At 38.8% G+C, this 27,437-nt stretch overlaps 11 protein-coding genes across 12 annotated transcripts in view; 10 read left to right on the top strand and 1 right to left on the bottom strand.

Moving 5' to 3' along the window:
• Positions 1-18: 18 nt before the first annotated feature.
• Positions 19-2,091, bottom strand: LOC17896348. The gene is made up of 3 exons (XM_006301697.2): positions 1,693-2,091; positions 826-1,182; positions 19-686 (listed from the first exon to the last, which is right to left on the bottom strand). The coding sequence occupies exons 1-3, from the start codon at positions 2,035-2,037 to the stop codon at positions 207-209; spliced, it is 1,182 nt and encodes a 393-aa protein (XP_006301759.1). The 5' UTR covers positions 2,038-2,091; the 3' UTR covers positions 19-206.
• A 1,521-nt stretch (positions 2,092-3,612) lies between these two features.
• LOC17895510 (protein starmaker) lies at positions 3,613-7,776 on the top strand. Of its 2 annotated transcripts, XM_006300687.2 has the most exons (11): positions 3,615-4,296; positions 4,408-4,462; positions 4,571-4,670; positions 4,762-4,975; positions 5,282-5,421; positions 5,664-6,264; positions 6,391-6,493; positions 6,589-6,641; positions 6,763-6,915; positions 7,004-7,267; positions 7,391-7,776. In XM_006300687.2, exons 1-11 carry the CDS (start codon positions 3,661-3,663, stop codon positions 7,400-7,402), a joined length of 2,331 nt encoding a protein of 776 aa, XP_006300749.2. In that variant the 5' UTR covers positions 3,615-3,660; the 3' UTR covers positions 7,403-7,776. The 2 variants fall into 2 exon arrangements, with proteins under 2 accessions (XP_023643392.1, XP_006300749.2); XM_023787624.1 differs by lacking the exon at positions 7,391-7,776 and having other exon boundaries at positions 3,613-4,296; positions 7,004-7,288.
• Positions 7,777-7,986: 210 nt separating this feature from the next.
• LOC17895365 (uncharacterized membrane protein At1g75140) lies at positions 7,987-10,293 on the top strand. The gene has a single exon (XM_006300966.2). The coding sequence runs from the start codon at positions 8,214-8,216 to the stop codon at positions 10,113-10,115; it is 1,902 nt and encodes a 633-aa protein (XP_006301028.2). The 5' UTR covers positions 7,987-8,213; the 3' UTR covers positions 10,116-10,293.
• A 43-nt stretch (positions 10,294-10,336) lies between these two features.
• On the top strand, positions 10,337-12,419 carry LOC17894613 (cytochrome P450 734A1). The gene is made up of 4 exons (XM_006302098.2): positions 10,337-10,913; positions 11,075-11,319; positions 11,404-11,770; positions 11,860-12,419. Exons 1-4 carry the CDS (start codon positions 10,425-10,427, stop codon positions 12,277-12,279), a joined length of 1,521 nt encoding a protein of 506 aa, XP_006302160.1. The 5' UTR covers positions 10,337-10,424; the 3' UTR covers positions 12,280-12,419.
• Positions 12,420-12,781: 362 nt separating this feature from the next.
• LOC17895309 (arabinosyltransferase RRA1) lies at positions 12,782-14,429 on the top strand. Its single transcript, XM_006300440.1, has 2 exons — positions 12,782-12,916; positions 13,377-14,429. The coding sequence occupies exons 1-2, from the start codon at positions 12,782-12,784 to the stop codon at positions 14,427-14,429; spliced, it is 1,188 nt and encodes a 395-aa protein (XP_006300502.1).
• Positions 14,430-14,770: 341 nt separating this feature from the next.
• Positions 14,771-15,526, top strand: LOC17895315 (cytochrome P450 734A1). Its single transcript, XM_023788553.1, has 2 exons — positions 14,771-15,011; positions 15,213-15,526. The coding sequence occupies exons 1-2, from the start codon at positions 14,771-14,773 to the stop codon at positions 15,524-15,526; spliced, it is 555 nt and encodes a 184-aa protein (XP_023644321.1).
• On the top strand, positions 15,172-16,396 carry LOC17894146. Its single transcript, XM_006301672.2, has 2 exons — positions 15,172-16,140; positions 16,245-16,396. The coding sequence occupies exons 1-2, from the start codon at positions 15,866-15,868 to the stop codon at positions 16,285-16,287; spliced, it is 318 nt and encodes a 105-aa protein (XP_006301734.1). The 5' UTR covers positions 15,172-15,865; the 3' UTR covers positions 16,288-16,396.
• A 92-nt stretch (positions 16,397-16,488) lies between these two features.
• LOC17896632 (arabinosyltransferase RRA1) lies at positions 16,489-18,449 on the top strand. The gene is made up of 2 exons (XM_006300356.2): positions 16,489-16,822; positions 17,247-18,449. Exons 1-2 carry the CDS (start codon positions 16,682-16,684, stop codon positions 18,297-18,299), a joined length of 1,194 nt encoding a protein of 397 aa, XP_006300418.1. The 5' UTR covers positions 16,489-16,681; the 3' UTR covers positions 18,300-18,449.
• An 801-nt stretch (positions 18,450-19,250) lies between these two features.
• On the top strand, positions 19,251-21,089 carry LOC17895075 (arabinosyltransferase RRA2). The gene is made up of 2 exons (XM_006301152.2): positions 19,251-19,471; positions 19,797-21,089. Exons 1-2 carry the CDS (start codon positions 19,274-19,276, stop codon positions 20,907-20,909), a joined length of 1,311 nt encoding a protein of 436 aa, XP_006301214.2. The 5' UTR covers positions 19,251-19,273; the 3' UTR covers positions 20,910-21,089.
• Positions 21,090-21,209: 120 nt separating this feature from the next.
• On the top strand, positions 21,210-24,334 carry LOC17895273 (J domain-containing protein required for chloroplast accumulation response 1). The gene is made up of 10 exons (XM_006300740.2): positions 21,210-21,302; positions 21,400-21,912; positions 22,005-22,621; positions 22,715-23,115; positions 23,196-23,313; positions 23,407-23,456; positions 23,554-23,619; positions 23,724-23,801; positions 23,896-24,072; positions 24,178-24,334. The coding sequence occupies exons 1-10, from the start codon at positions 21,256-21,258 to the stop codon at positions 24,214-24,216; spliced, it is 2,106 nt and encodes a 701-aa protein (XP_006300802.1). The 5' UTR covers positions 21,210-21,255; the 3' UTR covers positions 24,217-24,334.
• Positions 24,335-26,818: 2,484 nt separating this feature from the next.
• The window catches only part of LOC17895160 (DNA-3-methyladenine glycosylase 1), a 2,306-nt gene continuing 1,687 nt past the window's right edge, over positions 26,819-27,437 (top strand). Inside the window, exon 1 of the mRNA XM_006303044.2 lies at positions 26,819-27,432. Coding sequence (XP_006303106.2) covers positions 27,112-27,432 — 321 coding nt within the window. The 5' untranslated portion in view covers positions 26,819-27,111. The remainder of the gene's footprint in view (positions 27,433-27,437) is intronic.

Below are 27,437 nucleotides of genomic sequence, written 5' to 3'. Positions count from 1 at the left end.
TGACCATACTATATTTTTTACTAATGAAGATAATTCGTTTACACCCTCTCAAATCTCCCACGTCAACGTTACATATTTACTCCTTTTGTCACAAGGTAAATGTATACTTTTTTTCTTTTTGCCCGTTAAGAAACCTATTTAACAAATAAACAAAATAAAACATCTAGACAGAGAGACTAATGATCTCCACCGTAGCTAACTAATGATCATTGCATCATATCCGACGGTGGCAAAAAGCTCTCCAAACACAAGCCACAAATATTAAAATCCACCTCTTCAATCCGCCATTTCTCCTCTATTCGTCTCCGGTGATTAACTGCTCCCCCGTACCGATAAAGCGTCGTCACGGTTTGACCACCGTGAGCTATGTTCACGGCGTCAACGAATATGTAATCGTCGATGATTGACTCCATACTTGTCTCCCAGAAAACGCCGTCGCTCTTGCCTCTACCGGATTTGACTCTCACGAGTTTCGTGTCACCGAACTTTACTAGAAGTCCCGTCCGCTGGCTGAAATAACCCCACACCGTGTGGTGGATCACCTCCGTGTTCGGTGAGCACTGAGCCTTTAGAATATCTGACGGCGTCTCTAGCTTTAGCACGAAACAGTCTTCCCTGTTAACGGATTGTTCGCCGATGCAAACGGCGTCTAAGAACAGACTTGCCGTGCATCTCGGGTCTAGTCCCTGTCACGTCATTTCACAAATGAAAGTGTCAAATACAATGGTAATGTTACATACTTCGTATATTACTATATTATATGTTTTGGTTTATGTACGTATAGTAATGATCCAATACAAAGTATTAGAGTTTGAGATGTGTTACCTGAAAAAAACGGCGGAGAGGGCGAGGAGGGCCACGGTGAGCCTGAGAAGGTTGAGTAGATGATTGGTTCCAAGCCACCTTGCCGTCACTACCGGCGCTAATCTTGAAACCGGAAACCACTAGCTCTAAGAACCAAAGATTTGGATTCTTCTGCCATAAAACAAAACCTCCGACCTCGAAACAGCCTTTTCCTAGCCGCACCGGCGTAGTCGTTCCTTCGTCCTCCCCGGCAACCATCTCCGAGCCTTGCATCCTCACCTGCCCAACCGCATACATGCTCTTCACTGCGTTCAAAGCGGCTGGACCTCCGCATGCTGCCACGTACTGCTGCACTATGTATTTAGCCGTCGACGCCTCCTTCAAATTAATATATCATTACCAACGTTCCATAATATATTATAAACATCATTACTATCAACATTAACACATTATGTTTTTTTCCTTTCTACTTAGATGAAAAGGAAGTGACGAAATGTTATATGATGTAAATTGGAATTTTTGTTTAGTCGATTTGTAAAATGACTTTTTCATAAGAGACAAAAAAAAGTTTGTGTTCATCTTTATACATTCAATAGTATTATAATCGAAGATTGTAGTATTTTCGATATTTTAAACGTTAAGAGTAACCAACCACCACAGTTAAATATTAAAGAAGACTTATCAAAGATCATGACCTTATCTCACGTCAAAGATCTTTATACACGTGAATATTTCGTACGAGTTTAATTATATCGGTGATTCAAATGAAAGATAAACACACAAAAATCTTTGTCAAATCTATATCAAAACCTAAATATAATTAAGACACACAAGTATCACGGGTAGAGAGAAATCAATAAAAAAAAAAAAAAAATGTATGTTACGTACGATGGAAGTATCATTGATGGGCCGGTTGAGACAGAACTCGAGCGGGACGTGAAAAGGAATAAGAGGACTTCCAACGATCTTCAACAAGGCCACAAACTCGTTGTCTGATTTTGACTGCAAATGCATATTGACATTACTCATCGATGATGACGACGCCGGCGTTCTGATATCAGCCGCAACGGCGGTCACGACCGCGTGTGCCTTCATGAGAGTGTGCATATTCCTCCACCTCCCCGCCGCATTGCTTCCCATCTTCGCGAACATTTCTTCCGGCACCGGAACCTCTAACACCGTCTCTAACCCGTCTTCTCTGTCCAAATTTGGACAAAGCTTCCTCATTTTCATTTATATATTTTTTTAAAAAAGTTTTCGTTTTTTTCTTTTCTAGATGATCCGAGAGAAAGAGGGGATTAGGGTTTTCCTCTTTCTCCGAAATTTTATTAGGGGAGAGAGATCGATAGATTCTAGAGGATCATGAGAGGATTAACTACGGGGAAAAAAACTATTCTTGATTCTTTTGCTCAAATTTTCTGTTAGCCGGCTTTTATAACTAGGGTGCTCCTTGCTCGTAGCTATCGTGAGAACACGATTTCAGGAGGATCCATCTATATAATCTCTCTCTCTCTCTCTGTATTTATATACATATAATCTTAATTAGACTGATCTGATGTGACATATGCACGCATTTACACCTTACATGTATCTATAAACGTTGACGATAGATGTATATATATTAATTTTGCATACGAAATACGTTACATTGTGATCGTGTACTACATAAGTACATATATATACGTGGAAGACTTAATAGGGCTTGAGGAATCAGAGATCTAATATATATACTATCGGAGTGGTTAGGTGGGAGACCAAATGTGTACCGATCATTTTCTTAATTCGTAGTTAACTCTAGTTGTGATTCTATATTGTTATATTTGTTTTTTTCTGCTAGTCAGCAACATAAACTATACAAGTTTGAAGCTGTATACGCTATAAATCAAGAGAACAATATGTGTTAGTTCTAATATTATATCATCATTCGATCGAGTTCAACATTATCATTTGTTTATCCATATATATATATATATATATATATAATATGGTATTTGAATTAGAATTTCAAAACGGATTGATTCGTGAATCATAATGATATATAATATTTTGAAGAAAAATATCTGAATACTACATACAAATTGAACATATATTAGAAGGACATATGAAATGTATTTTGTAGCGTTATATTAGTGGTAGATCAAAGTATGATCGATGAGTTCATATATGAAGTACGAGATTTGAATATTCTTCAAATGCGTTTTTTTCATGTATATATGTGCTTGTGTTATAACTTATAAGTAGATAAGTATAATGTAGTAGAAGTGTGGAATCATTTGTTGCAATTCCCCTCGTCCGACCTTATGTGTTGCACAATGCACTTGCATGAAGAATTGTATACTGTGAAATTTTCCGTGCAACCAATATCTCAAAAAATCATATTGAAGTACTTATTATTATTATTATTATTCTGTTACAAAAAAAAAAGTACTTATTATTAGGGATAGAACAGGTTATTGGCCCAATAAAAGAAGTTTAGGCCCAAGAACAAAAACGTCCACGTAGCTTAGGCTTGAATTCACATTGGCCTAATAAAAGAAGTTTAGGCCCAAGAACAAAAAAGTCCACGTAGCTTAGGCTTGAATTCACATTGGCCTAGTTGGCTAGTCACATTGTTTTCTTTTTATAATAGAAGATTAAATTGGCTCCACCAGAGCGGAGAAAGCTCACCTTTTTGTTTTGTTTTTGGGAATTATTAATAGAGGCGCCAATATTCGAATTGTTTGGCGCGTAATTTCCCAAAGCGATTATTCATTTTCGCCCTTTTTTTCACGTTGATTAATTATTCTTCATCGAAACGAACATACAGAACAGAACTATTGGGTACCATCTAATTCTGGCCGGAGAATACAATCGGAGATGATGAGCGACGAGCAGCTTTCTCCTATCGGAGAATCGAGTGTCCCAGTTCCAAATAGGATGCTTAGGCGATTGAAGAAGGCTAAATCGATTTCCGATTTATGTCCTGGATCTGAAACCCTCGATTTCGAAAGTTCCGACGGTGATGATTTAGGGAAGCTTTATTTATCGCAGTCTGAGAAGGGTTTCGATGGGTTTGAAGAAGAAGATGGGCTACGATCTGATAACGAGGGTTTGGGTGTGGAGGATGGAGTCACCGCGAAAAAGGTACTCGGTTTTGATTCAGTGTCTGAGTTTAACCAGCCGATTGAAGATCTGGGTGAGAAAGGTGAAGAAGACGAAATCTCTGATTTGAAGACAAGTGCGGAAACTAGGGTTTCCGAAACGACGGAGGATGGGCCAGTTAGTGCGCCGGAGTTTGACTCCCCAATCGAGGAATCGGGCGAGAAAGGTGAAGACGAGATCTGTGATTTGGAATCACAAGAGGAATTTAAGGATTCGGAAACGAAGGAAGCTGGAAAGAAGCGACAAGTTCCGGAGACAAGTGAGAACAAGAGAGATAAGAAAAGGAACAAGAAGAGTGATGACTTTGATGAGCTGCCAATTTCTACTGCTTCCATGAACATGACTAAGAAGGTAACTCTCTATTTCTTAGTTGAATTTATTTTGAGCTTACTCTGCAATGCTCGATTGTTTGTTTCCTTCTCCAGAGTTTAATTGGTGTTACTGTTTTTTCTTCGTCTGTAGGAAAGAAGAGAATATCTTGACCAGCTTCGTGCAGAAAACCAGAGACTTTTGCGAGGTATGATAGTCCCAAAAGCACTTTTCAGTATTCAATGCAACGTTTTGCAGGGAACTGACATAATTGTCTTTGGCTTGGTGTTGGGTTGTGTTGCGCTTTTTATGATAGAAACTAGAGATGCTGCCTTTGAACCCGCCCCTCTTGTCCGGAAGCCGATTTCATCCGTGTTGGAGAAAATTAGGCGACGGAAAGAGGAGATTTCAAAACAGTGAGTTTTCATCTACTCTCATTAGTCTTAACTAGTTCCCTACTATGACTTCTATTCTTAGTAACAGTGTTATCATTTATGCTGTTGGCAGATTCATTAGCAGGAAGAAATCCAAATCTAATGACATATGCGACCAGGATGATTTTGAGGAAGTTGTAGCCGAAGATAAGAATGAAGGTATGAACTTAGACAGTACAAGCAATCAGCACCCTGGAAGACAGCATTGCTCCGAGGACTCTGCAGGTCCATCGGGGAACTTAAACAGTCCATCTAACAAAAGAGCTGATAATGACCCTACTCATCAGGTGAGTCATCTCGTGTTTTGACACAATCCGGAAGTTAATTTAATTTTTGATTTTGAGGTCTGTAATCATAGTTCTGAGCGATATTTGAAGGCCCCTCCAGACCTAGTACTAAGTTCAAGCATTTGAGGATCTGAACTGTAATTATACATACCTGCATATCCATTATATTTTGTGAACTCCACCTGCATGATAATTTGAGCAGCACATATTGTTTCCAGGTTACAAATGCTAAGTTTACAGGTTCAAAGGCTAGTTTGTATAATTAAAATAAAAATGAATCTCTCAATTCGTTTTTTTTTTGGTTAGGATCCCTCCTTGCGTCCACAAATGAATAACTCTGGAGATGAACTTCTAGAGAAGATGTCAAGCAGACCTTTGGAAGAAGTAATGACACCTTCGGTAGTTGCCATGAACCTCAAACTAAATTTGTCTCCTCTGCCTGAGAAGTGAGTTTATCTTTTGATGTGGTTACATGCAGAAATATAATTAGCTAGAACATTGACATGCTCGTCTATCTAATATCTGAAAGCCTCAGATAACGCAATCTTCATGTTAATAATATTTTATGGACAAATGTTAGTTTCAGTACATGAATAGCTTGTGTCTGTGCCAGTTATTTATGTAGAGCTCAGTTATATTGTGTACACTTAGGCTTACTTTCTCTGCAATAACTAATTTACATCTGCAGATCTTCTAAAGAAGCAGAATACATGAAGGAAAATTCTGATTCTGAGACCAATGATGATTCATCTCCTGGTGACCCTGTTAGAAAATTTATTGATGAGGATGCTGAAGAGGAAGATGACAGCGACAATGATTTACTCCGATTTGAGGATGAGGATGATGACGAAGATGAAGAAGATGATGATCTCAGGGATATGATTGTCAGTCAATTTAAGGAAGATCCAACTGATAAAGATAGACGTAATGAACTGCATCAGAAGTGGCTCGAGCAACAAGATGCTGCAGGGACAGAGAAACTCTTACAGAAGCTAAAACGTGGTCTGCAGCAGGATGAAACATTATTATCTGAGGATGAAGTTGATGATGACGATGATGAAGAGAGGGCTGAAGATGCTGATGATGAAGAAGTGCAAAAACCTGAAGCCAATGAAGATGAAAACGAAGATGAAGAAGATCCGAGTCATGCAAATTCCATGCGAATGACCATAAAGAAAATAAAGGAAATGATCCCCTTAATGTTTACAGATGTAGATGATGTTTATGTGTCATCCGACGATGAGGAAATGGAAAAGAAGCTTATGCAACAGCGATTACACAGGAAAATGGTAGGTGATCCCGGTTCAGTAGTTCTGTATGGTCCATATTTTATCAATTGATCCACCATTTGAAAAGCTTGTTTGATTTTATGCCTGTGCTACCCCATTAATCTCGATTATTGTTGTTTGGAACAGGAGCTAAAGGCCAAGTCTTCATCATCTATTGGGGATGAAAACTCTGAGGAAATTCTTCGCCACATCAAGAAGCCTGAGATCAAGAAGAAAGAAAAACCTTCTTGTAAGATAACTCGCAAGTTTTTCCTCTATCTGTAATCAGCTGAGGTTATACATATTGCTGATTGGTTATAACTATTCTGTTTGAATTGTTTTCAGCTTATAAAGAGAGGGCACTCATGGGAATGAACAAAAACCCTGCAGCATCCAAGGTATAAGCCTACTTCAGTTTCTTTGACATACAAATGAAGTACGTAGTAAAGTCACTTTTTAAGACTTGTTAGAAACAGGATAAGGAATTGCAGCTTTACTCATGCCCTGAATATTTTGCAGTCATCATTCTTGGGTAGACTTACAAAGAGTTCCGTATCAGAAGGATCTCGCAAGCGCGGTTTAAATGTTGTACGTGGCTATATATTTGAACGTGATGACAGTAACGGCAAAAGCTCAAACTCAGTGCCAGAGGAACCTTCAGTTCCGGAAACGGTATAGCTCTCCCTCTCTCTATAAAACACATATCATCCCATAGAGTTTTCTGGTACAGACATTAATGTCTTCGTCACAACATTTGCAGATTATTCAAGAAAAGAGCAAACCAAAAAGAGCTCCGGCAAAATTCACTGCCTCACAGTCACAAGAAAGATCAGCAACATTACAGGAGACGACGGTGGTGAAGGAGACAAGCACGAGGCAACGAGCAACCTTATACGAGATTCTAAAGATGTCTTCAAAGAAAACTTGCTTCAATTCACACGAGACAGTGATAAGCAGGAGCCACACTGAATCTATATTTGCTGCTTTCAAATTGGATAAAAAAACAGTGAAGACGAATCCACAAGTAAACACCCTCTCCCTCTAATTATAGATGTTTTCTTGTGAAATCAAATTCTCCATTTTTCCATCCAAACGTAATCATACATTATGTTTTAAACCGTTTTTTAATATAACGAATATTTAACAGGAGAAGAGATGAAATCAGTTAAAACAAAAGGTAAAGACAACAGTTGCAGTGTATTGTGGAGGAGGAATTCAGACACTGCTATGATAAAACAGCACGTGTGGTGAACGTGAATCAATGAATGGGATCGTGTAGCTTTTTGTTTGTGTGTGGCCACCACCAAAACGGCGTAGGACCGCGCGTTTTGGCATTAACCTGATCAGATTCAGTGTCGATTCTCAAGTACATAGGTTTGTCGTTGCTAAAACTACAGAGATTTTTTTTTTTTGTGGGAGATTAGATCGTCCATCGTAGTCATTCGAATCGAATTATTTTCGAAAGTTTTGTTTTATATATTCAATGTTTAACAGTACACTGTTTCTTTGAAATGGATGCAAGTTATTCAAGAATTTTTCAACTAACAACATCTATAAATAATTAATCCTTTTATTTTCTCATAATCGCAAACAGTTTTTATCACATGTTGTATTATACTCGATAAATATCTTAACCTGTTGGCATTAAAATAAAAAAAATTGACCTTTCTTTGTTCCCAAAAATAATAAAAATCTAAAATTTTTTATATCTTTATAATTTTTTATTTGGCTTCTTGAGCTTCGGTGAGACTGAAGAAGAGCAGAGAGAGTCTCGGACACAAAAGATCTAAAAACCGGACAATTTCTATTTTAGTATTCTTGCCTCAACGTTGTTTGACTTGTAAAAGAAAATTTCAGATAGATTCCGACCGGATAAATCGTCGTCCTTGCAGATCCGAATCCTCCCTCTCCTATAGATCTACATAAAATGGCGGGTACTTACTGATTTCAGAAGAAAAAAGGACCCTTTGATGCCCACTTTAATGGCGGATTCTCGAAAAGGCAAGCCCTTTTTCTTCTGCTTCTCCTTCTTTGTTTCGCTTAGTTTGCTTTTCCTTTTGCCGTCTTTTCCGGATGCATCTACTGCTGTCACCGCTTCCGAGTCCGATCCGATTTTGTCAGAGAGAACAGATGCTTCTCCCGGAGTTGTGACCATCAGCGAATCCGATAGTCAAAGTGTTTCGTTGCATAGACTCGAGGAACTTGTTAGGAATCTTACGGAAGTAGTTGCTAGGTTAGATGCCAAATTATCTGAAGCTCCGTTTAAGGTAAAGAAGGAGATCAGTCGTGATGAGATCGAAGAAGAAGGGGTTAGAGAGAAAGCCAAGGCTTTTTCCGTGACAAAATACAGTCCTTTCTGGTCTGAGAGATTCGAATTCACATCAGCTGTGAAATTAGACTCCGACGCGACTTGTATCAACGTGTTGCCGTTTCGAGATTACCAAGGTTTAAGCAAGTATTTCGCAGTTGGGGATGCAAGTGGTAGGGTTTTTGTGTTCTTGAGAAATGGGGATGTTTTGGTTGAGTTTTTCACTACCTGCGATTCACCAATCACGGCAATGGTGTCATACATGTCTGTGTATAAGAACGAGAGCTTCGTAGTGACGGGTCACCAGAGCGGAGTCATCTTGTTGCATAGACTCCGCGAGGGCTCTATCGGGGAAGATTGGAGTTCAGCTGTGATGGAAAATATTGGCAAATTTGATGGCACGGATGACGGATTGCAAGTGACTCTATTGGAAGTGCATCATGTGGGTCGGGTTAGGTATATATTGGCTACGGATCTTAGCGGAAAGCTCACTGTTTTCACTGAGAACAGAACTGTTTATGGCTCCGTTACCCCATCTAGTAGACCGCTTGTGTTCTTGAAGCAGAGGCTGTTGTTTCTCACTGAGACTGGTGCTGGTTCATTGGACTTAAGAAGCATGAAGATCAAAGAATCCGAGTGTGAAGGTTTGAACCATTCTCTAGCGAGAAGTTATGTTTTTGATGCGTCAGAACGGTCTAAAGCTTACGGATTCACATCCGAAGGCGAAATCATTCACGTATTGCTCCTAGGAGACATCATGAACTTCAAATGTAGAGTGAGATCAAAGAAAAAGGTTCAAATGGAGGATCCTGTAGCGTTGCAAGCCATCAAAGGCTATCTACTTGTAGTCAACCAAGAGAAAGTCTTTGTATACAATGTGTCGACTCAACACTATGTTCGAACCACGGGTCCTCGGCTTCTTTTTCCCGCTGCATTGGAAGACATCAGGTCAACATTCTTGAGCCATCGAGAATCATCGAAAACCACCTATCACCAGAAGCTCGAAAAGGCAACTCCGTTGATAGCAAGCGACCGTGAAAAGCTGCTTGTGATGGGTTTAGGAGATGGATACGTCGCGACATACAAATCAAAGCTTCCAATCTTCAAAGCGGAATTCAACACGATGCTTTGGAGCAGTCCTGTCTTCTTCTTCATACTTTTCTTATTTGGCGCTTGGCATTTTTTTGCCAAGAAGAAAGAATCTCTCACAGCTTGGGGACCTGACGATCCTTTCGCCTCAACAACAATGTCTTCTTCTTCTACTACAACTGCACAAAACAGTTCCGCATTCGCTGAACCAATCAGGAGAAACGACGACCACATGGATCTTCGAAGAAGGTATGTTTCGCCATCTCGGTATCCTCCTGGACCAGCAACAGGAGCTTACCGTTCAGTGGGTTCTAACGACCCGAGCTCAAGAGCTCCAGTGGAAACAACTAACTACAGAACAACCGCACAGGAAATGAAGTATCGTGGTGGGTCAGGTCTTGATTCAGCTGGGTTTGGTAAAAGAAGAGAGAGCTTGTTTGGTAACAACAACAAAGCTTCAGACGACGAAAGTTAGCTCCTTTTCTATTAACCGTCGCCGTTTTTTTCATAGTTCGTTATGTTCTTTTCTACCGGTCAAAGCTTGACTTTTTTGTAATGTGTAAAACTCCGGCGAAGAAATAATTTTTTTACCGGTAGCTTTGTTTCTCCGGTCACATCGTAACTTAAATTGTATTGTAATCTTCTCGTGGAAATCTCTAGAATCAAGATCAGATTAAAAATTGTTTTTTTTTTTTTTCTTCTTTACCATATATTATTATAATTTCAAGATCCAATAAATGAAGTTGAACCAGAGAGACTTGAAGATAACTAGTAAGTCAAAAATATGGCAGTGTTCTTCATCGTCTTGGTAGTTTTCTTCTTTCTTGTCTTCGGATTCATCTACAGTTATCTATGGGTTCCTTGGAGAATCCAATCTCACTTCAAAAAGCAGAGCGTGACGGGTCCTCGTTACCGGATATTCACCGGAAACTCTGGCGAGGTGAGCCGATTAACGGCGGAGGCTAAAGCAAAGCCGATTCCTTCTGGAAACAATCCTCATGAGTTCGTCCACCGTGTGGCGCCTCACTACTACGAGTGGTCACGTGCCTACGGGAAGACGTTTCTATATTGGTTCGGGTCGAAACCGGTGGTGGCAACGTCGGATCCGAGACTAATCCGGGAAGCTTTGACGACGGGTGGGTCGTTTGATCGAATCGGGCATAACCCTTTGTCTAAGCTGCTTTATGCTCAGGGTCTTCCTGGTCTTAGAGGCGACCAATGGGCTTTCCATAGAAGAATCGCCAAACAAGCTTTTACAATGGAGAAACTCAAGGTACAACACACATCAATGTAGATGCTATGCTCTGTAATTCAGACAATATAGTGCCAGTCTAGTTTAGTTTGTGCTATTTGGATTCTGAGTCTAGTTTAGCTTAAAGTTACCAAACACAAAACTTTATAGTATTGTGGCTAAAGCTGCGATCGTCTTAACAGAGGTGGGTGCCACAAATGGTGACAAGTAGTATGACGTATCTGGAGAAATGGGAGGTGATGAGAAATGGAGAAGAAGAGATTGAGTTAGACGTACACAAAGAGATGCACAATTTGTCTGCAGATATGTTATCAAGAACAGCTTTTGGGAACAGCGTGGAGGAAGGGAAAGAAATCTTTGCGCTGCAGGAGCGTATGATGCGTCTTTTTTATCTCGTTCGATGGAGCGTTTATATCCCCGGCTACAGGTAAGTCTTATGGGAAATCTTCCTAGTTTAGAGAACAAGTTTGGAACAAGAACCTTAATGCTCATTTTCGAATGCTGTTTTTAGATTCTTTCCTTCGAAGACTAATAAAGAGATATGGAGGGTCGAGAAACAAATCCGTGGTTCTATCCTAAAACTGATCGAAAGCAACAAAACAACAGCTTTTGAGAAATCAGGAACTCTGCTTCAGGCCTTTATGTCTTCTTACACGAATCAGAATGGTCAAGAAGAGAAGCTTGGGATTGAAGAGGTTATAGATGAATGCAAAACCTTCTACTTTGCAGCTAAGGAAACAACTGCCAACCTTCTGACGTTTCTTTTAGTCCTTTTAGCTATGCACCAAGAATGGCAAAACATTGCTCGGGAAGAAGTTATACGCGTGCTTGGATCAACCGGGATTCCTACTGTAGACGTCTTACAAGACCTCAAGACTGTACGTCCTTAAATCCCCAACTTAAGTATGGTTTTAAGAGACATTGATTCTTAACTACCATATTTTTTTAATTTTGTCTTTGCTAACAGTTAAGTATGATAATCAACGAGACTCTCCGGCTCTACCCTCCAGCAATGACACTAAACCGTGACACTCTTAGGAGAGCTAATCTCGGAAACCTTGACGTTCCTGCAGGGACTCAGATCTCTTTATCAGTGGTCGCGATGCACCACGACACAGAAACATGGGGATCCGACGCAGAAGAGTTTAATCCGCGTAGGTTTGAAGATCCTAAGAAACAATCAGCTCTGCTTGTGCCGTTTGGATTAGGGCCTAGGACTTGTGTGGGACAGAATCTTGCTGTGAATGAGACCAAAACTGTTCTGGCTACGATCTTGAAGCATTACAGTTTCAGGTTGTCTCCAAGTTATGCTCATGCTCCGGTTTTGTTTGTGACCTTGCAGCCTCAGAATGGTGCTCATCTTCTCTTTACTAGGATTTCCAGTTAATAACTACCAAAATAGGTTGGTAGTGTGATTTAAGGTTGTTTAACGTTGGGTTTTGGTATTGTTTTCCACCCTTGAATGAAAAGGCTAATATGGTCATTGCAAACGATTATTATTCCCTTATATTATCGACCCATTTATCTTCTTCGTCTAAGCGGCACCCATAAACTCTAAATGTGTTTAAATTTTTTAACATTAATGAAATGAAATCATGAGAGTCAAATGAGAATTGAGTCAAATGAGTTTAGTCAACTCATTACCCATTTAACTCTAATGAGTTGACTTGAGTTGCTTACTCATTTTGGCACCCTTACCTTTGACCAAGAACAATGCCAGTAGTCAGTACAATCAAAGACAAAATAAACTGTTAAGAACATTAAGGAAGCCAACCAAATACCAATGGTTATATAAGATTAATTTGCACAACCAGGTTTTGATCACAGAAAAAGTATATCAATTTGGCTACTGCATCTTCTCTTTTTCTTTTGGAGGGAGCCAAATGGCAATGTCCGGTCGTAGAGACATAATCCAACAAGTTCACGAATGTGGAATTGCAATTGCTATCCTGGTCGGAATTGTTATCGGGTGCGTCTGCACTATCTTGTTACCAAACGATTTCTTCAACTCTGGCCCATCGAAGGTAAACTTAGATCTTATACTTTATAAATCACATACAATCATTTTTTTTTGGTTGGAAATTATGTGTTCTATAGTTCTTGAGTTGTGATCTGAATTATACTTTGGAAGTTAGCAATATAGCATTTAGTTGATTTTTATGAGGAACGTTGAAATCCCTTTCATGGTGTTTTGTTAGTTGGCAATTATGATTCAAAATGTTGGTGAACAAGGATTGAATACTATAGACGAATTTAGAACTATATTTGGCATGAGATGGCTTAATTAAAAAATTTGGGAATTGAATTTAAGGCACTTAGTGAGTTCGTTTGTTTTGTGGATTCATAATCTGCATCGCTTTTCTTGAGTAAGAAGAATTACATATTGCATGTTTAATCATCATCATGTATCTAACTAAAGACTGAATCTCTTTGACATTACAAACAAAGTTTAAATGGTCCTCCTTTCTCTCTTTATCTTTTTAGGTTGGACTGGCTTCATGTGGATCAGAATTTGCAGTTATCTCTGAAAAGAATGCCGAGTTAAGGAAGCAGGTCAGAGAGTTAACTGAAAAGGTACGGTTGGCGGAACAAATAACAGAGATCAAGGCCGGATCTTTTGGCACTGTCACGGGTCTGAGAACTAATCCGACTGTGGTTCCGGACAAGTCTGTTAACCCCAGGTTAGCTAAGCTTTTAGAGAAGGTAGCTGTTAATAAAGAGATCATTGTGGTTCTTGCAAATTCAAATGTGAAACCAATGTTGGAGGTGCAGATTACTAGCGTCAAGAGAGTTGGTATCCAGAACTACCTCATTGTCGCGTTGGATGATTCCATAGAAGGCGTCTGCAAATCGAATGAAGTTGCATATTACAAGAGAGATCCAGATGAAGCTGTGGATGAGGCTGGGAAAAGTGAAAATGGTGCAATCGTGTCTGGACTAAAATTCCTCGTCTTACGGGATTTTTTGCAGCTTGGTTATGGTGTTATTCTATCTGATGTCGACGTTGTATTCTTGCAAAACCCTTTTAATCATCTGTACAGAGACTCAGATGTGGAGTGTATGAGCGATGGCCATGACAATGACACGGCTTATGGCTTCAACGAGTTGTTTGATGACCCATCCATGACCCGGTCTCGAATTGTCTACACAAATAGGATATGGGTTTTTAATTCCGGGTTTTTCTATCTAAGACCAACGCTTCCTTCAATCGAGCTACTAGATCGCGTGAGAGATACACTCTACAAGTCAGGGGGATGGGACCAAGCAATTTTCAATGAGCATCTCTTTTACCCTTCGCATCCCGGATACATTGGCTTAGACGCTTCCAAGAGAGTCATGGACATATACGAATTCATGAACAGTAGGGTCCTCTTCAAAACGGTGAGAAAGAATGAGGAACTGAAGAAGTTGAAGCCGGTGATTATTCATATGAATTACCATGGAGATAAACTCGAACGAATGCAAGCTGTAATGGACTTTTACGTTAATGGCAAGGAAGATGCGCTTGATAGCTTCCCAGATGGTACTGCTAGATAAGCAAGATATCTGATTTCAGGGCGGGAGTGATCATTACTATGAATAATATATTTATAGTTTATGTAATGACTTTAGATAAGATAGTAGAAGAAAAAAACTTTAGTAAATGATAATATAATGAATTTTGATACACTAATCGGAAAAATAAAAACAATATAAATTTTAACAGCGGAAATGAATATTTATGGATATATAATTTAGTTTAACTATTTTTGTAGTAGAAGTAGGAATAGTAGCCACATTGTATATGTTTGAAAATTTTAAATAAATCTGTATTTCTATCCTAAAACTGATCGAAAGCAACAACAATTGAGAAATCAGGAACTCTGCTTCAGACCTTTATGTCTTCTTACACGAATCAGAATGGTCAAGAAGAGAAGCTTGGAATTGAAGAAGTTATAGATGAGTGCAAGACCTTCTACTTTGCAGCTAAGGAAACAACTGGCAACCTTTTGACGTTTGTTTTAGTCCTTTTAGCTATGCACCAAGAATGGCAAAACATTGCTCGAGGAGGAGATATACGCGTGCTCGGACCAACCGGGATTCCTACTTTAGACGTTTTACAAGACCTCAAGATTATACGTCCTTATTCCCCAACTTAAGTATGGTTTTAAGAGACATTGATTCTTAACTATACCATATTCTTTTAATTTTGTCTTTGCTAAGAGTTATGTATGGATACTCAACGAGACTCTCCGGCTCTACCCTCTAGCAATGACACTAAACTGTGACACACTGACACTCTTAGGAGAGCTAATCTCGGAAACCTTGACATTCCTGCAGGGACTCAGATCTATTTATCAGTGGTCGCGATGCACCACGACACAAAAACATGGGGAAACGACGCAGAAGAGTTTAATCCGCACATATTTGAAGATTCTAAGAAACAATCAACTCTGCGTGTGCCGTTTGGGTTAGGGCCAAAGACTTGTGTGGGACAGAATCTTGCTGTGAATGAGACCAAAACTGTTATGGCTACGATCTTGAAGCATTACAGTTTCAAGTTGTCTCCAAGTTATGCTCATGCTCCGGTTTTGTTTGTGACCTTGCAGCCTCAGAATGATGCTCATCTTCTCTTTACTAGGATTTCCAGTTAATAACTACCAAAATTGGTTGGTAGTGTGATTTCCGGTTTGATCTGGTTTAGGTGTGATTTAATTGTTAGCATTGTCATTGCTAATGATTATTATTATATTATCTACCCATTATCTTCTTTCTAAGACGAAGTCTCTGTAACTCCCTAAATCGCCACCGATTCTGTGATCATATATTGGGCGGGAGGAAAACTGATATTTTTCTCCTTTGAATGTATTCCTCTTCATAATCTGCGATATACTATAAATTTAAAAAGTTGGATAGGTCAGAAAAGCATCAACGAAAACACGCACTCTAGGTGTTCGACGAAATCCCTCAGAGAGATAATAACCCTATAGGAGATGCCACTAGAACCGATTCGATTCTTGAGAACCAGCGCTGGCGTCATTGTTGGTGGTTTTGTGGTCATTAGCGCTGTTTCCTCAGCAGCTATAGGAGCATTTCGATATACAACTGAAGAGAAACGGAAGAAAAGAGGATTGGCTTGTAGAGCTTGTCGTGGAAAAGGTTTTTTCATATGCAAATTGTGCAAAGGAGACGCAACGATTAAATGGTCACCATTGTACGATCCGGTTTGTATCAATCCATGCCTTTGCCCTACTTGCGATGGTCACAGGTTTTGTTGTTGTTTCTTTTTCTCCTTCACATTGCAGCGATTGTTTTTCTAGACTTCAAATTTTGAACCTTTTTTTTTTTGTTTTTGTTTTAAAAACATTGCAGGGTACAACGATGTCTCAACTGCTTAGGAAAGGCCTACTGTTAGACTCTTTAGGCTTTATGATTTGATCATCTTTCTGCTTTTGTAACCTCTGGTTTTTAAGCGTCAAAAACAGTCCTGCTTTTTAGAATCGTAATAAATTTGGTTGTGCTGAGTTAGGCGATTCTGCCTAAACCTCTCTACCTAGTTAGACGTTAGATGGACCGTTCTTTCTCTTTCAGTATGGCATTTTAATACGACCTTTGACCAAGAGCAATGTCAGTAGTTCAGTATAGTCAAGACTAGACGATAAATAAGTTGTTAAGAACATTAAGGAAGCCAACCAAATACCAATGGTTATATAAGATTAACTTGCACAACCAGGTTTTGATCACAAAAGAAAGAAAAGAGTTTATCAATTTGGCTACTGCATCTTCTCTTTTTCTTTTGAGGGAGCCAAATGGCAACGGCCGCTCGTAGAGACAGAATCCAACAAGTTCACGAATGTGGAATTGCAATTGCCATCCTGGTCGGAATTGTTATCGGGTGCGTCTGCACTATCTTGTTACCAAACGATTTCTTCAACTCTGGATCATCGAAGGTAAACTTAGATCTTATACTATATAAATCACGTACAGTCATTTTTTTTTTGGAAATTCTGTGTTCTGAATTATACTCTGGAAGCTAGCAATATAGCAGTGAGTTGATTTTTATGGGGAATGCTGGAATCCTTTTCATGGTGTTTTGTTAGTTGGCAATTATGATTGAAATTGGTGAATAAGGTTTGAATACTATAGCTGAACTATAGTTGGCTGGATATGGTTTTGAAGATTTGGGAATTGAATTTAAGTCACTTAGTGAGTTCGTTTGTTTTGCGGATTCATAATCTGCATCGCTTTTCTGACTAAGAAGAATTACATAATACATGTTTAGCCATCATCATCTTGGATCTAACTCAAGACTGAATCTTTTTGACATTACAAATAAAGTTTAAATGGTCATCCTTTCTCTGTTTATTTTTTCAGTCTGGATTGGCTTCATGTGGATCAGAATTTGCAGTTATCTCTGAAAAGAATGCCGAGTTAAGGAAGCAGGTCAGAGAGTTAACAGAAAAGGTACGGTTGGCGGAACAATTAACAGAGATCAAGGCTGGACCTTTCGGCACTGTCACGGGTGTGAGAACTAATCCAACTGTGGTTCCGGATGAGTCTGTTAACCCCAGATTAGCTAAGCTTTTAGAGAAAGTAGCTGTAAACAAAGAAGTCATTGTAGTTATTGCAAATTCACATATGAAACCAATGTTGGAGGTGCAGATTGCTAGCGTAAAGAGAGTTGGTATTCAAAACTATATGGTTGTCCCGTTGGATGATTCTATAGAAGGCGTCTGCAAATTGAATGAAGTTGCATATTACAAGAGAGATCCAGATAAAGAGGTGGATGAGGCTGGGAAAAGTGGAAGTGGTCCGGTCGTATCTGGACTGAAATTCCTCGTCTTACGGGATTTTTTGCAGCTTGGTTATGGTGTTATTCTATCAGATGTCGACATTGTATTCTTGCAAAACCCTTTTCATCATCTGTACAGAGACTCAGATGTGGAGTGCATGAGCGATGGCCATGACAATAACACGGCTTATGGCTTCAACGAGTTGTTTGATGACCCATCCATGACCCGGTCTCGAATTGTCTTCACAAATAGGATATGGGTTTTTAATTCCGGGTTTTTCTATCTAAGACCAACGCTTCCTTCAATCGAGCTACTAGATCGCGTGAGAGATACACTCTATAAATCAGGGGGATGGGACCAAGCAATTTTCAATGAGCATCTCTTTTACCCTTCGCATCCCGGATACATTGGCTTAGACGCTTCCAAGAGAGTCATGGATATATACGAGTTCATGAACAGTAGGGTCCTCTTCAAAACGGTGAGAAAGAATGAGGAACTGAAGAAGTTGAAGCCGGTGATTGTTCATATGAATTACCATGGAGATAAACTCGAACGAATGCAAGCTGCAGTGGAGTTCTACGTTAATGGCAAGCAAGATGCGCTTGACAGCTTCCCAGATGGTACTGCTAGGTAAGCAAGATATCTGATAGAGAGGTTCTGATAGAGAGGTTACTGAACCACTTGACTTCGAAAGATTTAAAAATAACTTCTTTATTTCTGTGTCAACATGTTATGTGTATTTGACTTTTATGAAGGACAACCTCAGCAGCGAAAGATTTAATTATTTGATATTGCATAAATTATTTCAATCAAATGGACTACTAATATACTATTAAACAAACATCAATGAATAAATCATAAAGAAAAATAATGAAGGATCCATAAATACAATAAACATGCACAGCTACGCAAGTGGTCATCAATTTTGGCTACGGCTGGTATTACGGCAATGGATTTCATAAGATGTTTTGTTACTGAAGTTTGAATACTAAAACCGAATTTACAACTATATTTGGCGGGAGATGGAACTGATGGGGACGAACAAGCCCACAAATATATTTTGGGGTTTTTCTTTGGACTTCTCTTACATATTTTACGTTAAACAAAACCTCTTATACCTTTAACCTTTAAAAATGCTGACAAAGATCCTTCTTTAATACAAAATAAATATGAAGTTTGGTTTTAGGTGGATTCAGCGAATTTTGCCTAACTTTTACATAAGTGATCAATCAAGTCCACGCTTCATAGACTCTTTGTAGTATAGAGTTATTTTTCCCAACCAAGGACAACTTCAGCAGCCACATTTATAAATCAGAATATATTAGAAAAAAATGAATTATTTGATTTTCCATAAATCAGAAAATATTAAATAAATCTAAATAATCTAGTGAAATGGATTATAGAACAGATTATTTTTTGTCAACTGGATTAAGAACAGATTATTAAATCAAGGAATCATAATAAAAAAATAATACTACATAAGGAAATACAAAGCAATGGTGAAAGAGGCTTTTGACCCCAAAGATTAAACGCCCACTTTGACCCCAAAGAAATAGAAAAGAAAAATTAAACGTCCACAGATACAGTTTGATCACGAAGGGTTTATCAATGTTGGCTACGGGAGTCTCTTCGGCAATGGCGGGTCGTAGAGACAGAATCCAACAGCACCGTGGATATCGAATTACAATCGCCATCGTTGTCGGAATTCTTATCGGCTGTGTCTGTGCCTTCGTGTTCCCCAACGGGTTCTTTAACTCGGGGTCATCGTTGCTAGTTAACGAACGTCTTTCGAAATCGAACTCTAAGGTACTCTTATCTTATGCCCTTTTTAACATGTACACTCATTTTTCCTTTTGAAAACTCTCTGTCTTCTTGAGCTCTCAATCTGTAATCCAAATTAGAGGCATTTAGTTGATTTTATATGGTGAATGTGTTTCTTTCACATAGTGCTGTGTTTGCTGTAATTTATTACGGTTCGAATAAATTTGTCTTTGCAGATTTGAGTCTATGGCTTAATTCGATTGTTTTGATCGATTTTTTAATAGGAATACAGATTGCATGATTTGGTCATCACTGTTTCAATCTTCAACATTTGAGTTTCATCCTTTTCTGTTAATTCCAATCGTTTCAGGTTGGATTGGCTTCATGTGAATCGTCTGAACGTGTCAAAATGCTCAAATCAGAATTTTCAGTCGTCTCGGTAAAGAACGCAGAGTTGAAGAAGCAGGTCAAGGAGCTAACAGAAAAGGTACGGTTGGCTGAACAAGAAACAGAGAATGCAAGGAATCAAGTTTTGGTTTTGGGATCACAAATCAAGGCAGGGCCTTTTGGCACTGTCAAGAGTTTGAGAACTAATCCAACTGTAGTTCCCGACGAGTCTGTTAACCCCAGGTTAGCTAAGCTTTTAGAGAAGGTAGCTGTTAGTAAAGAGATCATTGTGGTTCTTGCAAATTCAAATGTGAAACCAATGTTGGAGGTGCAGATTACTAGCGTCAAGAGAGTTGGTATCCAGAACTACCTCATTGTCGCGTTGGATGATTCTATAGTAGATTTCTGTAAATCAAAGGAGGTTGCATATTACAAGAGAGATCCAGATAAAGCCGTGGACATGGTTGGGAAAAGCGGAGGTAACCACGCTGTTTCCAGGCTGAAGTTCCGCGTCTTAAGAGAGTTCTTGCAGCTCGGTTATGGAGTTCTTCTATCGGATGTGGACATTGTCTTTTTGCAGAACCCTTTTGGTCATCTGTACAGAGACTCTGATGTGGAGTCTATGAGCGATGGCCATGACAATAACACGGCTTACGGCTTCAACCATGTGTTTGATGACCCATCCATGGGATGGTCTAGGTCTGCTCACACAATGAGGATATGGGTATTCAATTCCGGGTTTTTCTATCTAAGACCAACTCTTCCTTCGATCGACCTACTCGATCGTGTGGCAGATACAATCTCTAAGACAGGGGAATGGGACCAAGCTGTTTTCAATGAACAACTGTTTTACCCTTCGCATCCCGGATACACTGGCTTACACGCTTCCAAAAGAGTCATGGATATGTACGAATTCATGAACAGTAAAGTCCTGTTCAAAACGGTGAGAAAGAATGAGGAACTAAAGAAGTTGAAGCCAGTGATTGTTCACCTGAATTACCATCCGGATAAACTCGAACGAATGCAAGCAGTGGTGGAGTTCTACGTTGATGGCAAGCAAGATGCGCTTGATAGCTTCCCAGATGGTTCTTTCTAGTTGATAAAGAGATACATGCTTGTTAAGCAAGATATCCAATACACAATCTTCTTCTTCAATGATGGCAGTAAAAACAAAACAAAAAAGTAGGCTAAGTTCATTTGTCCACATCTGAGGTTATTTGTGTGTAGTATTAATCTAGTGTATCCTATTAGCTGATATATATACTGTTGAGTGTTGACCACAGTTTCTTCTCTATTACCCAAAAAAAAGTCTCTTTTTAACTCTCCATTATTTCCTGACCACATAAAATTATTATGAGAGAGACAAAAAAAAAAAAAAAAAAAGATTGGGCAAGAAGATAGAAAGACGGAAGAGAAAGAGAGTGTAATAAGAGTTTGGATCTATGTGTGTTTTATCCACAAAGAAGACTCTCTCAAGATTCTTCTCTCTGTAGTAACCGGAAAATCCCTTCGTGTTTTTTTTTTTTTTGTGGTTTGAAAACAAATGGAACCCCACACTTACCTCTGTCTTTGTCATTTTTGTAAAGCCTTTGGTCTCAGAGCTTGTGTGTCTTCCTCAGAGCACCTGCAAGTTTCTTTGTTGCTATGCAGACATTACCAAGCTCAGATGCCGCTCTTCTGGCCTCGAACTCACCACCTCTTGTGCTACGTAATCCCGCCGGCGATGACGTGGACATCGATTTCGGAGACGTGTTTGGTGGTCCTCCTAAGAGACGCTCTAAAGTTAATAACGAAGTCACGCGCCATAGCTTCAGTGAATCTGCTCTCCGGCGGCGTGACGTCATCGTCGACGTTGACGCTCTGATTCCGCAACATGAGAAGCCTGTCTTCGGCGAAGAGCCATCGGCCCGGCGCCGTTTCACCACTGATGATTTCTTCGACGATATTTTCAGAGTGAATGAAGCGTCGTCATCATCTTCTTCGCCGATGATGATGAAGAAGGAAAGAGAACCAGTCGGATCGTCACTTCCGGGTTCTCGGATCCTTAGCCCGGCTCTCAAACCTGAATCCTCAGGGACTTCGTTTCCAGCTCAATTCAGGTTTGTTCAATACCACACTGATTAATTTCAACGAGAGATTTAGTTTATAACCATTGCTAAGTAATTATGTAATCTTTGACTTTGTTCCTTAGTCTTCCGGCAAAAGCAACAGAGATTCCCACATTTGGTTCAGCTACTCGTAGTTTGAGCAAGAACAAAGAAACTGTTTCTAGCTCTCCTTTATCAAGAACTTCGAGCAAAGCCGATGTGGTCTCTACTGGTATATCAGATTCAGATGGTTGTGATGATACTCCACGAGTTGTTGTTACTGGCAAAGGTAGGCAGTTTCATTTCTCTATCTACAAATGGCCTAATAAAGGAGTTCCTGTTGTCATTTGGGGCAGTTCTAGATTGAGTTCTATGTCTAAAGCTGAGGAGACAACGCCGGTGACATCGAGTGATCCTCAGTCTACTTCAGTTGAGAAAGCTGACAAAGTTGAAGAAGGTGAGATTGGTTTATCTAGCTTGAAAGAGGAAAAGAAGAACTCGAAAAAGCGTCCTGGTGTTCAGACAGAAGAAGTGAAAACAGAAATTGATTCGATGTCTGAACAGGCCTTTTCTGGTGTGTCAATGGCGCGTGAAGCTACTGTGAAGCCTCTTCATTCAACTGATTCGATGTCTGAACAGGCCTTCTCTGGTGTGTCCAAAGCGTATGAAGCTACTGTGAAGCCTCTTCATTCGATTTTTAAGGATAAGAATGAGAAGCAAGGTTGGTTTCTGCAGGCATATATCATGTATGTTTGTTACATTTGGTTTGGTTAGCTTCCTTTTGTGGACTTCATTTGGTTGTTTGTCATTGCAGGTGAGGAAATAGTATCAGAGAGAGAAGTGAAAAAAGGTAAAAGCAAAGCTAAGAACACGCGAAGTTCTACTGAAGATTCAAGAACAAAAAAGAAACCACAAGGCAAGAAAAGTTCTTTGGATAGCCCGATGCCGGATAAATCCAGCTTCGCAAGCTCATCAGCAGCACCTGAAGTTGTCAAAGATGGAGTCAAAGGGAAAGTGAGTGACTTTGTTAAGATTTTCAGCCAAGGAGCTTCAATAGGAGCAGGTGGGGAATCTCTTGGGAAAAGCTCTAGATGGAGGGCTAAAGAAACTCCTAGGACTGATATTAATCATGACAGTGCTAATGCCAATGAAACCAAGGAAACTGTAAACATTGCTGATCAACTAAAGAAATCAGCTCCAGATATCCCCGCAATGGTACTTAATCTGAAAATCAAGATCTTGTTTATGTATTTGTTACTTGGTTTGTGATTCCTTACCTATAATTATCCTTGAAGAATCGGGATCAGAAGACTCCACAGGCAGCTCATAAAAAAGATTCGGATCGGGAGAGCGTGAAGAATAATAAGGCCCGTGGTGTTACTGAAGAAGAAGAGCGACAAGAACCGACCACAGGTAAGTTGTTGGACTAGTGGTGTATATTGGATTTAATCAGCGTTATCTCTACACAATAAAACAACATTTGAGCTTACCATTTTATTTTCTCAGCACATTCAACCTCGGAGGATATAGATGAGCCTTTCCATGTAAACTTTGATGTAATCTAATACGCCTTTCAGCCCTCATGTTTTCAATATTAAAAATTGTGTATGTTTCATTTTATGAATGGCGTGGAACTTGTAATGTGATGTGCAGGTGGAGGATATAACACAAGATGAAAACAAAATGGAAGAAACCAATAATGACGCTGAAGAATTCCAGGTATATACTATTGGAATTGCAAAGATTTACATTTTCGATTCTTTAAATTAAACCTGGAAAATAAGCCTCAAAGCTAAAAGAAAGCGGAATCCGAACTTCTATAGAACATTGATGCCAAAATTCGAAAGTGGTCAAGTGGAAAGAGCGGAAACATTCGGTCTCTTCTGTCCACGCTGCAATATGTAAGTATTCTATGATGTATATATAGCACATACCATAGTTGGATCCTATGCCTTATTTGCATAGCTAATGAATTTGGAAGTTTCAACTTTACAGATTCTTTGGTCCGGGAGCGGGTGGAGGCCAGTTCCTCTAATGAATATGATCGAAGGAAACGCGGTTCGAAAATCGTACCAGAGGGCATTACTAATCCTTCATCCAGACAAACTACAACAAAAGGGTGCCTCCGCAAACCAAAAATATATGGCTGAGAAAGTTTTTGAGTTATTACAGGTAGCTGTTACTAGAACTAATGTTTTATGACATCCGTTATGATCACTGAATCTTTGATAAGTAAGTCCTTTTTGTTTGTTTGTTTGGTTTGATGCAATCATTTAGGAAGCATGGGACCACTTCAACACTCTCGGACCGGTTTAAAAGGAAGACAACAAATCTTTAGTCTTTTAGTTAATTTATTACACCAAAGGCTTATGTAATATGTATGTACAAAAATACACGGTTCTGTTGAATCAAAAGAAGATGTTTGCAGCGCAGACTCGCAGGGTTACAAAACGGTTGTTTTTTTAAACACAAAACGGTTGGACTTGGGGAAGAAGAGGACTCTGTTAACACAGGTGGAGTAACGAGAGCTTGTCGGAGTGTTTAAAAGGGAGGGATATAATATAAGTGAGGTGAGAGAGTTCTCCTCTCAGGTCCTACTTACACGAGGCAACATCTTTTTTATATTTTTTTGGTTTTTTCTTATTATCAAATCAATGTTGGTTCACATATATAGGTGATCACACGCTCTATTTATAGAGTTGTGTAAGAGACTCTCGAAACTTAATCCTAATTAATAGAAGAAGATAAAGCCAAACTATAAGTAATTGTTTATGACAATTTGCAGGATCACTGAATCTAATAAGCAATCATTAAGGAAGCATTGGACCACTACAACACTCTCGGAAGTCGGACCGGTTTAAAAGGAAAACAACAAATCTTTAGTCTTTTAGTTATTACACCAAAGGCTATGGTATTGGTATGTACAGAGAGATACACGGTTCTGATTTATCAAAAGAAGATGTTTGCAGAATGCAGAATTTTAGTTGTCACAGGTTTACAGCAAAAGAACTGTTTGTTTGTTGAGACTTGAGAGATCAGAGATCTATCTATATCTATCTGTTGTTATACTTTATACGAATAATCTCATAAAAAGGCTTTTAAGAGAGGTTAAATACGTTACGTACGGAGAGAGTTATGGATGTAGTTAAAGGCCATCATAAAGTGGGCTAAGCCCAATTGAAGAGGATTCAGTTGGTTAGCCGTTAGAAAACAAACAAAAAAAAGGGAAGGGTTGTGGTGGAGTTGGTGTTGGTGTTTGGCTTTTACGATTCTTTTTGTTAACGGTAAGCTACTCTGCCCCTTTTTTCTTCTTTAATAACTTCTACTTAAAGCTTTTGTATTCCCCATTTTACCCTTCACACGTATTCCAACACCCACACACTTCACCAAATTTGGACTCTGACTCTCTGCCCAACTCTCTCTCTCTAAACTCATCTTTCTACCCTCCATTAATCATATGAGGTTTCTTTGCCGTCACACATCTAAAGTTATACTACATAGATTAAGAAAGAAAAAAAGTGCGAATGTGTGTTATGAGATCAAGTGTGATATGTTCATATGGGTTACTGGTTAATACACTTAATATATTTGTATCGGAAATTCAAAATGCATCAATACAAAAACTCTGGACTAGAATGGAATATAATTGGTAAGATTATGGTTTCTCCTCTATTTTTCTAATTCCAGTTTCTTTGAGTAAAATTTTAAAAAACATTAAATAACATTTAAAAAAGAAGGAGGTCAAATAATAATGGTTCATTTACAATCATTGTACTTGCCCCTCTTCGAGAAGCCCAAAAAGCTGTGTGATTGAGAGAGAGAGCACGAGCTACCGAAGCACTTAACTTCGAGGCCAGGAGTAAATAAATGTCAAAGTTGTTTCATTAATTTTACTGTATATACTGTCAAAGTCATAAAGCATACGAAAATTGTGGACTTTGGGTGCATTCTCCAATACATTCTTTTAGACTTCAACCATTCTAATTCTTCAAGTAAGTAAAAGTAAATGTACTGTTGTTGTTTCTTTCTTTTTTACTGTATATAGTTCAAAGTCATAAAAGTCATTAGAGCATCCTCAATGGTAGGATATTACATGTGTATCTTAGGATTAATTTAGTAATAAACTGAAAAGTGTAAAATTTAAGATTTGTATTTTTGTTTTTTGTTTTTATGCAGGATCATTTGTAGGTTCTTAAGTTGTGCATCTTAAAATAAAAAATATTAATATTTTTTTTTTAACAATTTAATTATTAAAAACATAATAATTATTGCAAACTAAATTTTAAAACATATATGGAATATATTTTATTGCATAAATAACATAAAACACAATTAATTTAAACTTAATTTGTGGAATATTTTGTCCATATGTGATCAACCAAATCGTTCTTCAATTATTCATGCATAGCTCGATCACAAATTCGAGTTCTAATGGCTATTATATCAATAAGATTTGAATGCATATTTGTAAAATGTGAAATCCATTCGTGTATTTCCATAAGATTCTGCCAGTACAAATCATTGATATCAAACTGTGTATACGTATCTCGTTCGTTTTCTACAATGATATTGTAAAAATATTATACAAGCTCGCATAATATTTCTAATTTTTTCATTATCCCAAATATTTATTTCAACATCCACTCAAAAACTGCCACGTCACCGTATCTTAAACATTGTTGTGTATCTTATATAAGATACCATATCTTAGATTTTAATTACCATTTTGATTTAAATTAAATCCCTAATTCATCTAAGATACACCTAACATCCTACCATTGAGGATGGTCTTAGGACTTTGGTGCATTTCCTTAATAACCTATTTGTTTATTCGATTAAACAACCATATAAATTAGAAAATGCAGGCTGCAAAACTTTAATCCTGAATTAATGACAAAAAAGCGTAATTTTCACGACATGTAATAACATCCATTGCTTTGATGTCCTTTTCTCAAAAAAAAACAAAAAACGATAAATCATAAATTAACCGAACACGTAAGCAAAATTTGACCGGCTATAACCGGTTTACATCCTTCTTTTGTATTTGTTACCGTTCTTCTGTTTTTAAAAACCTCTCCAATAAGCTCTGTTCTATCTCTCTCTCTCTCTCTCTCTCAAAATTCTCTCTGTGTTCTTCATCTCACATTCCCATTTTACCCTCACATCTTCTTCAAATTCTCCATCTCCTACCCACTCAAAAGCTTCTCACGGATGTCTGTAGTCTCTAAGCTTCGCTCTCCTGCTAAACCAATGGTTGAGTCACGAGCTATCCTCTGTTCAACCGGGAACAGGTTTAAGGTTACCAAAACAGAGATTACAAAGAAGCCACAACAAGTCACGAAATCTCCTGCCACGAAGAAGCCCGATTCGAATTTCTCAGCTTCTACTGATGATTCTTCTTCTACCACTTCATCCTCGGAACGTTCGTCGGTGAAGACGTCCAACTCTGGGAAAATGATAACTCCCTCGAAACGGAACAACGGAGTAACTACGAAACTCAATAATGTCGTCTCCGTCGCCGTCGTTGAGGATGTTTC

The sequence above is a fragment of the Capsella rubella genome, unplaced genomic scaffold (assembly GCF_000375325.1).
Source record: "Capsella rubella cultivar Monte Gargano unplaced genomic scaffold, Caprub1_0 scaffold_2, whole genome shotgun sequence".
NCBI lineage: Eukaryota > Viridiplantae > Streptophyta > Magnoliopsida > Brassicales > Brassicaceae > Capsella > Capsella rubella.
Note: the sequence above shows the minus strand (reverse complement) of the source record. Positions and strands in the feature narration are given on the sequence as shown.

Excerpts from the sequence above, each read along its gene's own strand:
- LOC17895510 (XM_023787624.1), top strand. The coding sequence starts at position 3,661 with ATGATGAGCGACGAGCAGCTTTCTCCTATCGGAGAATCGAGTGTCCCA. Across the intron at positions 4,297-4,407 it reads CCATGAACATGACTAAGAAG|GAAAGAAGAGAATATCTTGA; the intron begins GTAACTCTCTAT and ends CTTCGTCTGTAG. Across the intron at positions 5,422-5,663 it reads TTGTCTCCTCTGCCTGAGAA|ATCTTCTAAAGAAGCAGAAT; the intron begins GTGAGTTTATCT and ends TTACATCTGCAG.
- LOC17896632 (XM_006300356.2), top strand. The coding sequence starts at position 16,682 with ATGGCAACGGCCGCTCGTAGAGACAGAATCCAACAAGTTCACGAATGT. Across the intron at positions 16,823-17,246 it reads TCAACTCTGGATCATCGAAG|TCTGGATTGGCTTCATGTGG; the intron begins GTAAACTTAGAT and ends TTATTTTTTCAG.
- LOC17895315 (XM_023788553.1), top strand. The coding sequence starts at position 14,771 with ATGTCTTCTTACACGAATCAGAATGGTCAAGAAGAGAAGCTTGGAATT. Across the intron at positions 15,012-15,212 it reads ACAAGACCTCAAGATTATAC|GGACTCAGATCTATTTATCA; the intron begins GTCCTTATTCCC and ends ACATTCCTGCAG.
- LOC17895075 (XM_006301152.2), top strand. The coding sequence starts at position 19,274 with ATGTTGGCTACGGGAGTCTCTTCGGCAATGGCGGGTCGTAGAGACAGA. Across the intron at positions 19,472-19,796 it reads TTTCGAAATCGAACTCTAAG|GTTGGATTGGCTTCATGTGA; the intron begins GTACTCTTATCT and ends CAATCGTTTCAG.
- LOC17896348 (XM_006301697.2), bottom strand. The coding sequence starts at position 2,037 with ATGAAAATGAGGAAGCTTTGTCCAAATTTGGACAGAGAAGACGGGTTA. Across the intron at positions 1,183-1,692 it reads CCATCAATGATACTTCCATC|GAGGCGTCGACGGCTAAATA; the intron begins GTACGTAACATA and ends ATTAATTTGAAG. Across the intron at positions 687-825 it reads CTCTCCGCCGTTTTTTTCAG|GGACTAGACCCGAGATGCAC; the intron begins GTAACACATCTC and ends ATGACGTGACAG.
- LOC17895273 (XM_006300740.2), top strand. The coding sequence starts at position 21,256 with ATGTGTGTTTTATCCACAAAGAAGACTCTCTCAAGATTCTTCTCTCT. Across the intron at positions 21,303-21,399 it reads CTCTCAAGATTCTTCTCTCT|CCTTTGGTCTCAGAGCTTGT; the intron begins GTAGTAACCGGA and ends ATTTTTGTAAAG. Across the intron at positions 21,913-22,004 it reads TCGTTTCCAGCTCAATTCAG|TCTTCCGGCAAAAGCAACAG; the intron begins GTTTGTTCAATA and ends TTTGTTCCTTAG.
- LOC17894613 (XM_006302098.2), top strand. The coding sequence starts at position 10,425 with ATGGCAGTGTTCTTCATCGTCTTGGTAGTTTTCTTCTTTCTTGTCTTC. Across the intron at positions 11,320-11,403 it reads GTTTATATCCCCGGCTACAG|ATTCTTTCCTTCGAAGACTA; the intron begins GTAAGTCTTATG and ends TGCTGTTTTTAG. Across the intron at positions 11,771-11,859 it reads TCTTACAAGACCTCAAGACT|TTAAGTATGATAATCAACGA; the intron begins GTACGTCCTTAA and ends CTTTGCTAACAG.
- LOC17894146 (XM_006301672.2), top strand. The coding sequence starts at position 15,866 with ATGCCACTAGAACCGATTCGATTCTTGAGAACCAGCGCTGGCGTCATT. Across the intron at positions 16,141-16,244 it reads CCTACTTGCGATGGTCACAG|GGTACAACGATGTCTCAACT; the intron begins GTTTTGTTGTTG and ends AAAACATTGCAG.
- LOC17895309 (XM_006300440.1), top strand. The coding sequence starts at position 12,782 with ATGTCCGGTCGTAGAGACATAATCCAACAAGTTCACGAATGTGGAATT. Across the intron at positions 12,917-13,376 it reads TCAACTCTGGCCCATCGAAG|GTTGGACTGGCTTCATGTGG; the intron begins GTAAACTTAGAT and ends TTATCTTTTTAG.
- LOC17895365 (XM_006300966.2), top strand. The coding sequence starts at position 8,214 with ATGCCCACTTTAATGGCGGATTCTCGAAAAGGCAAGCCCTTTTTCTTC.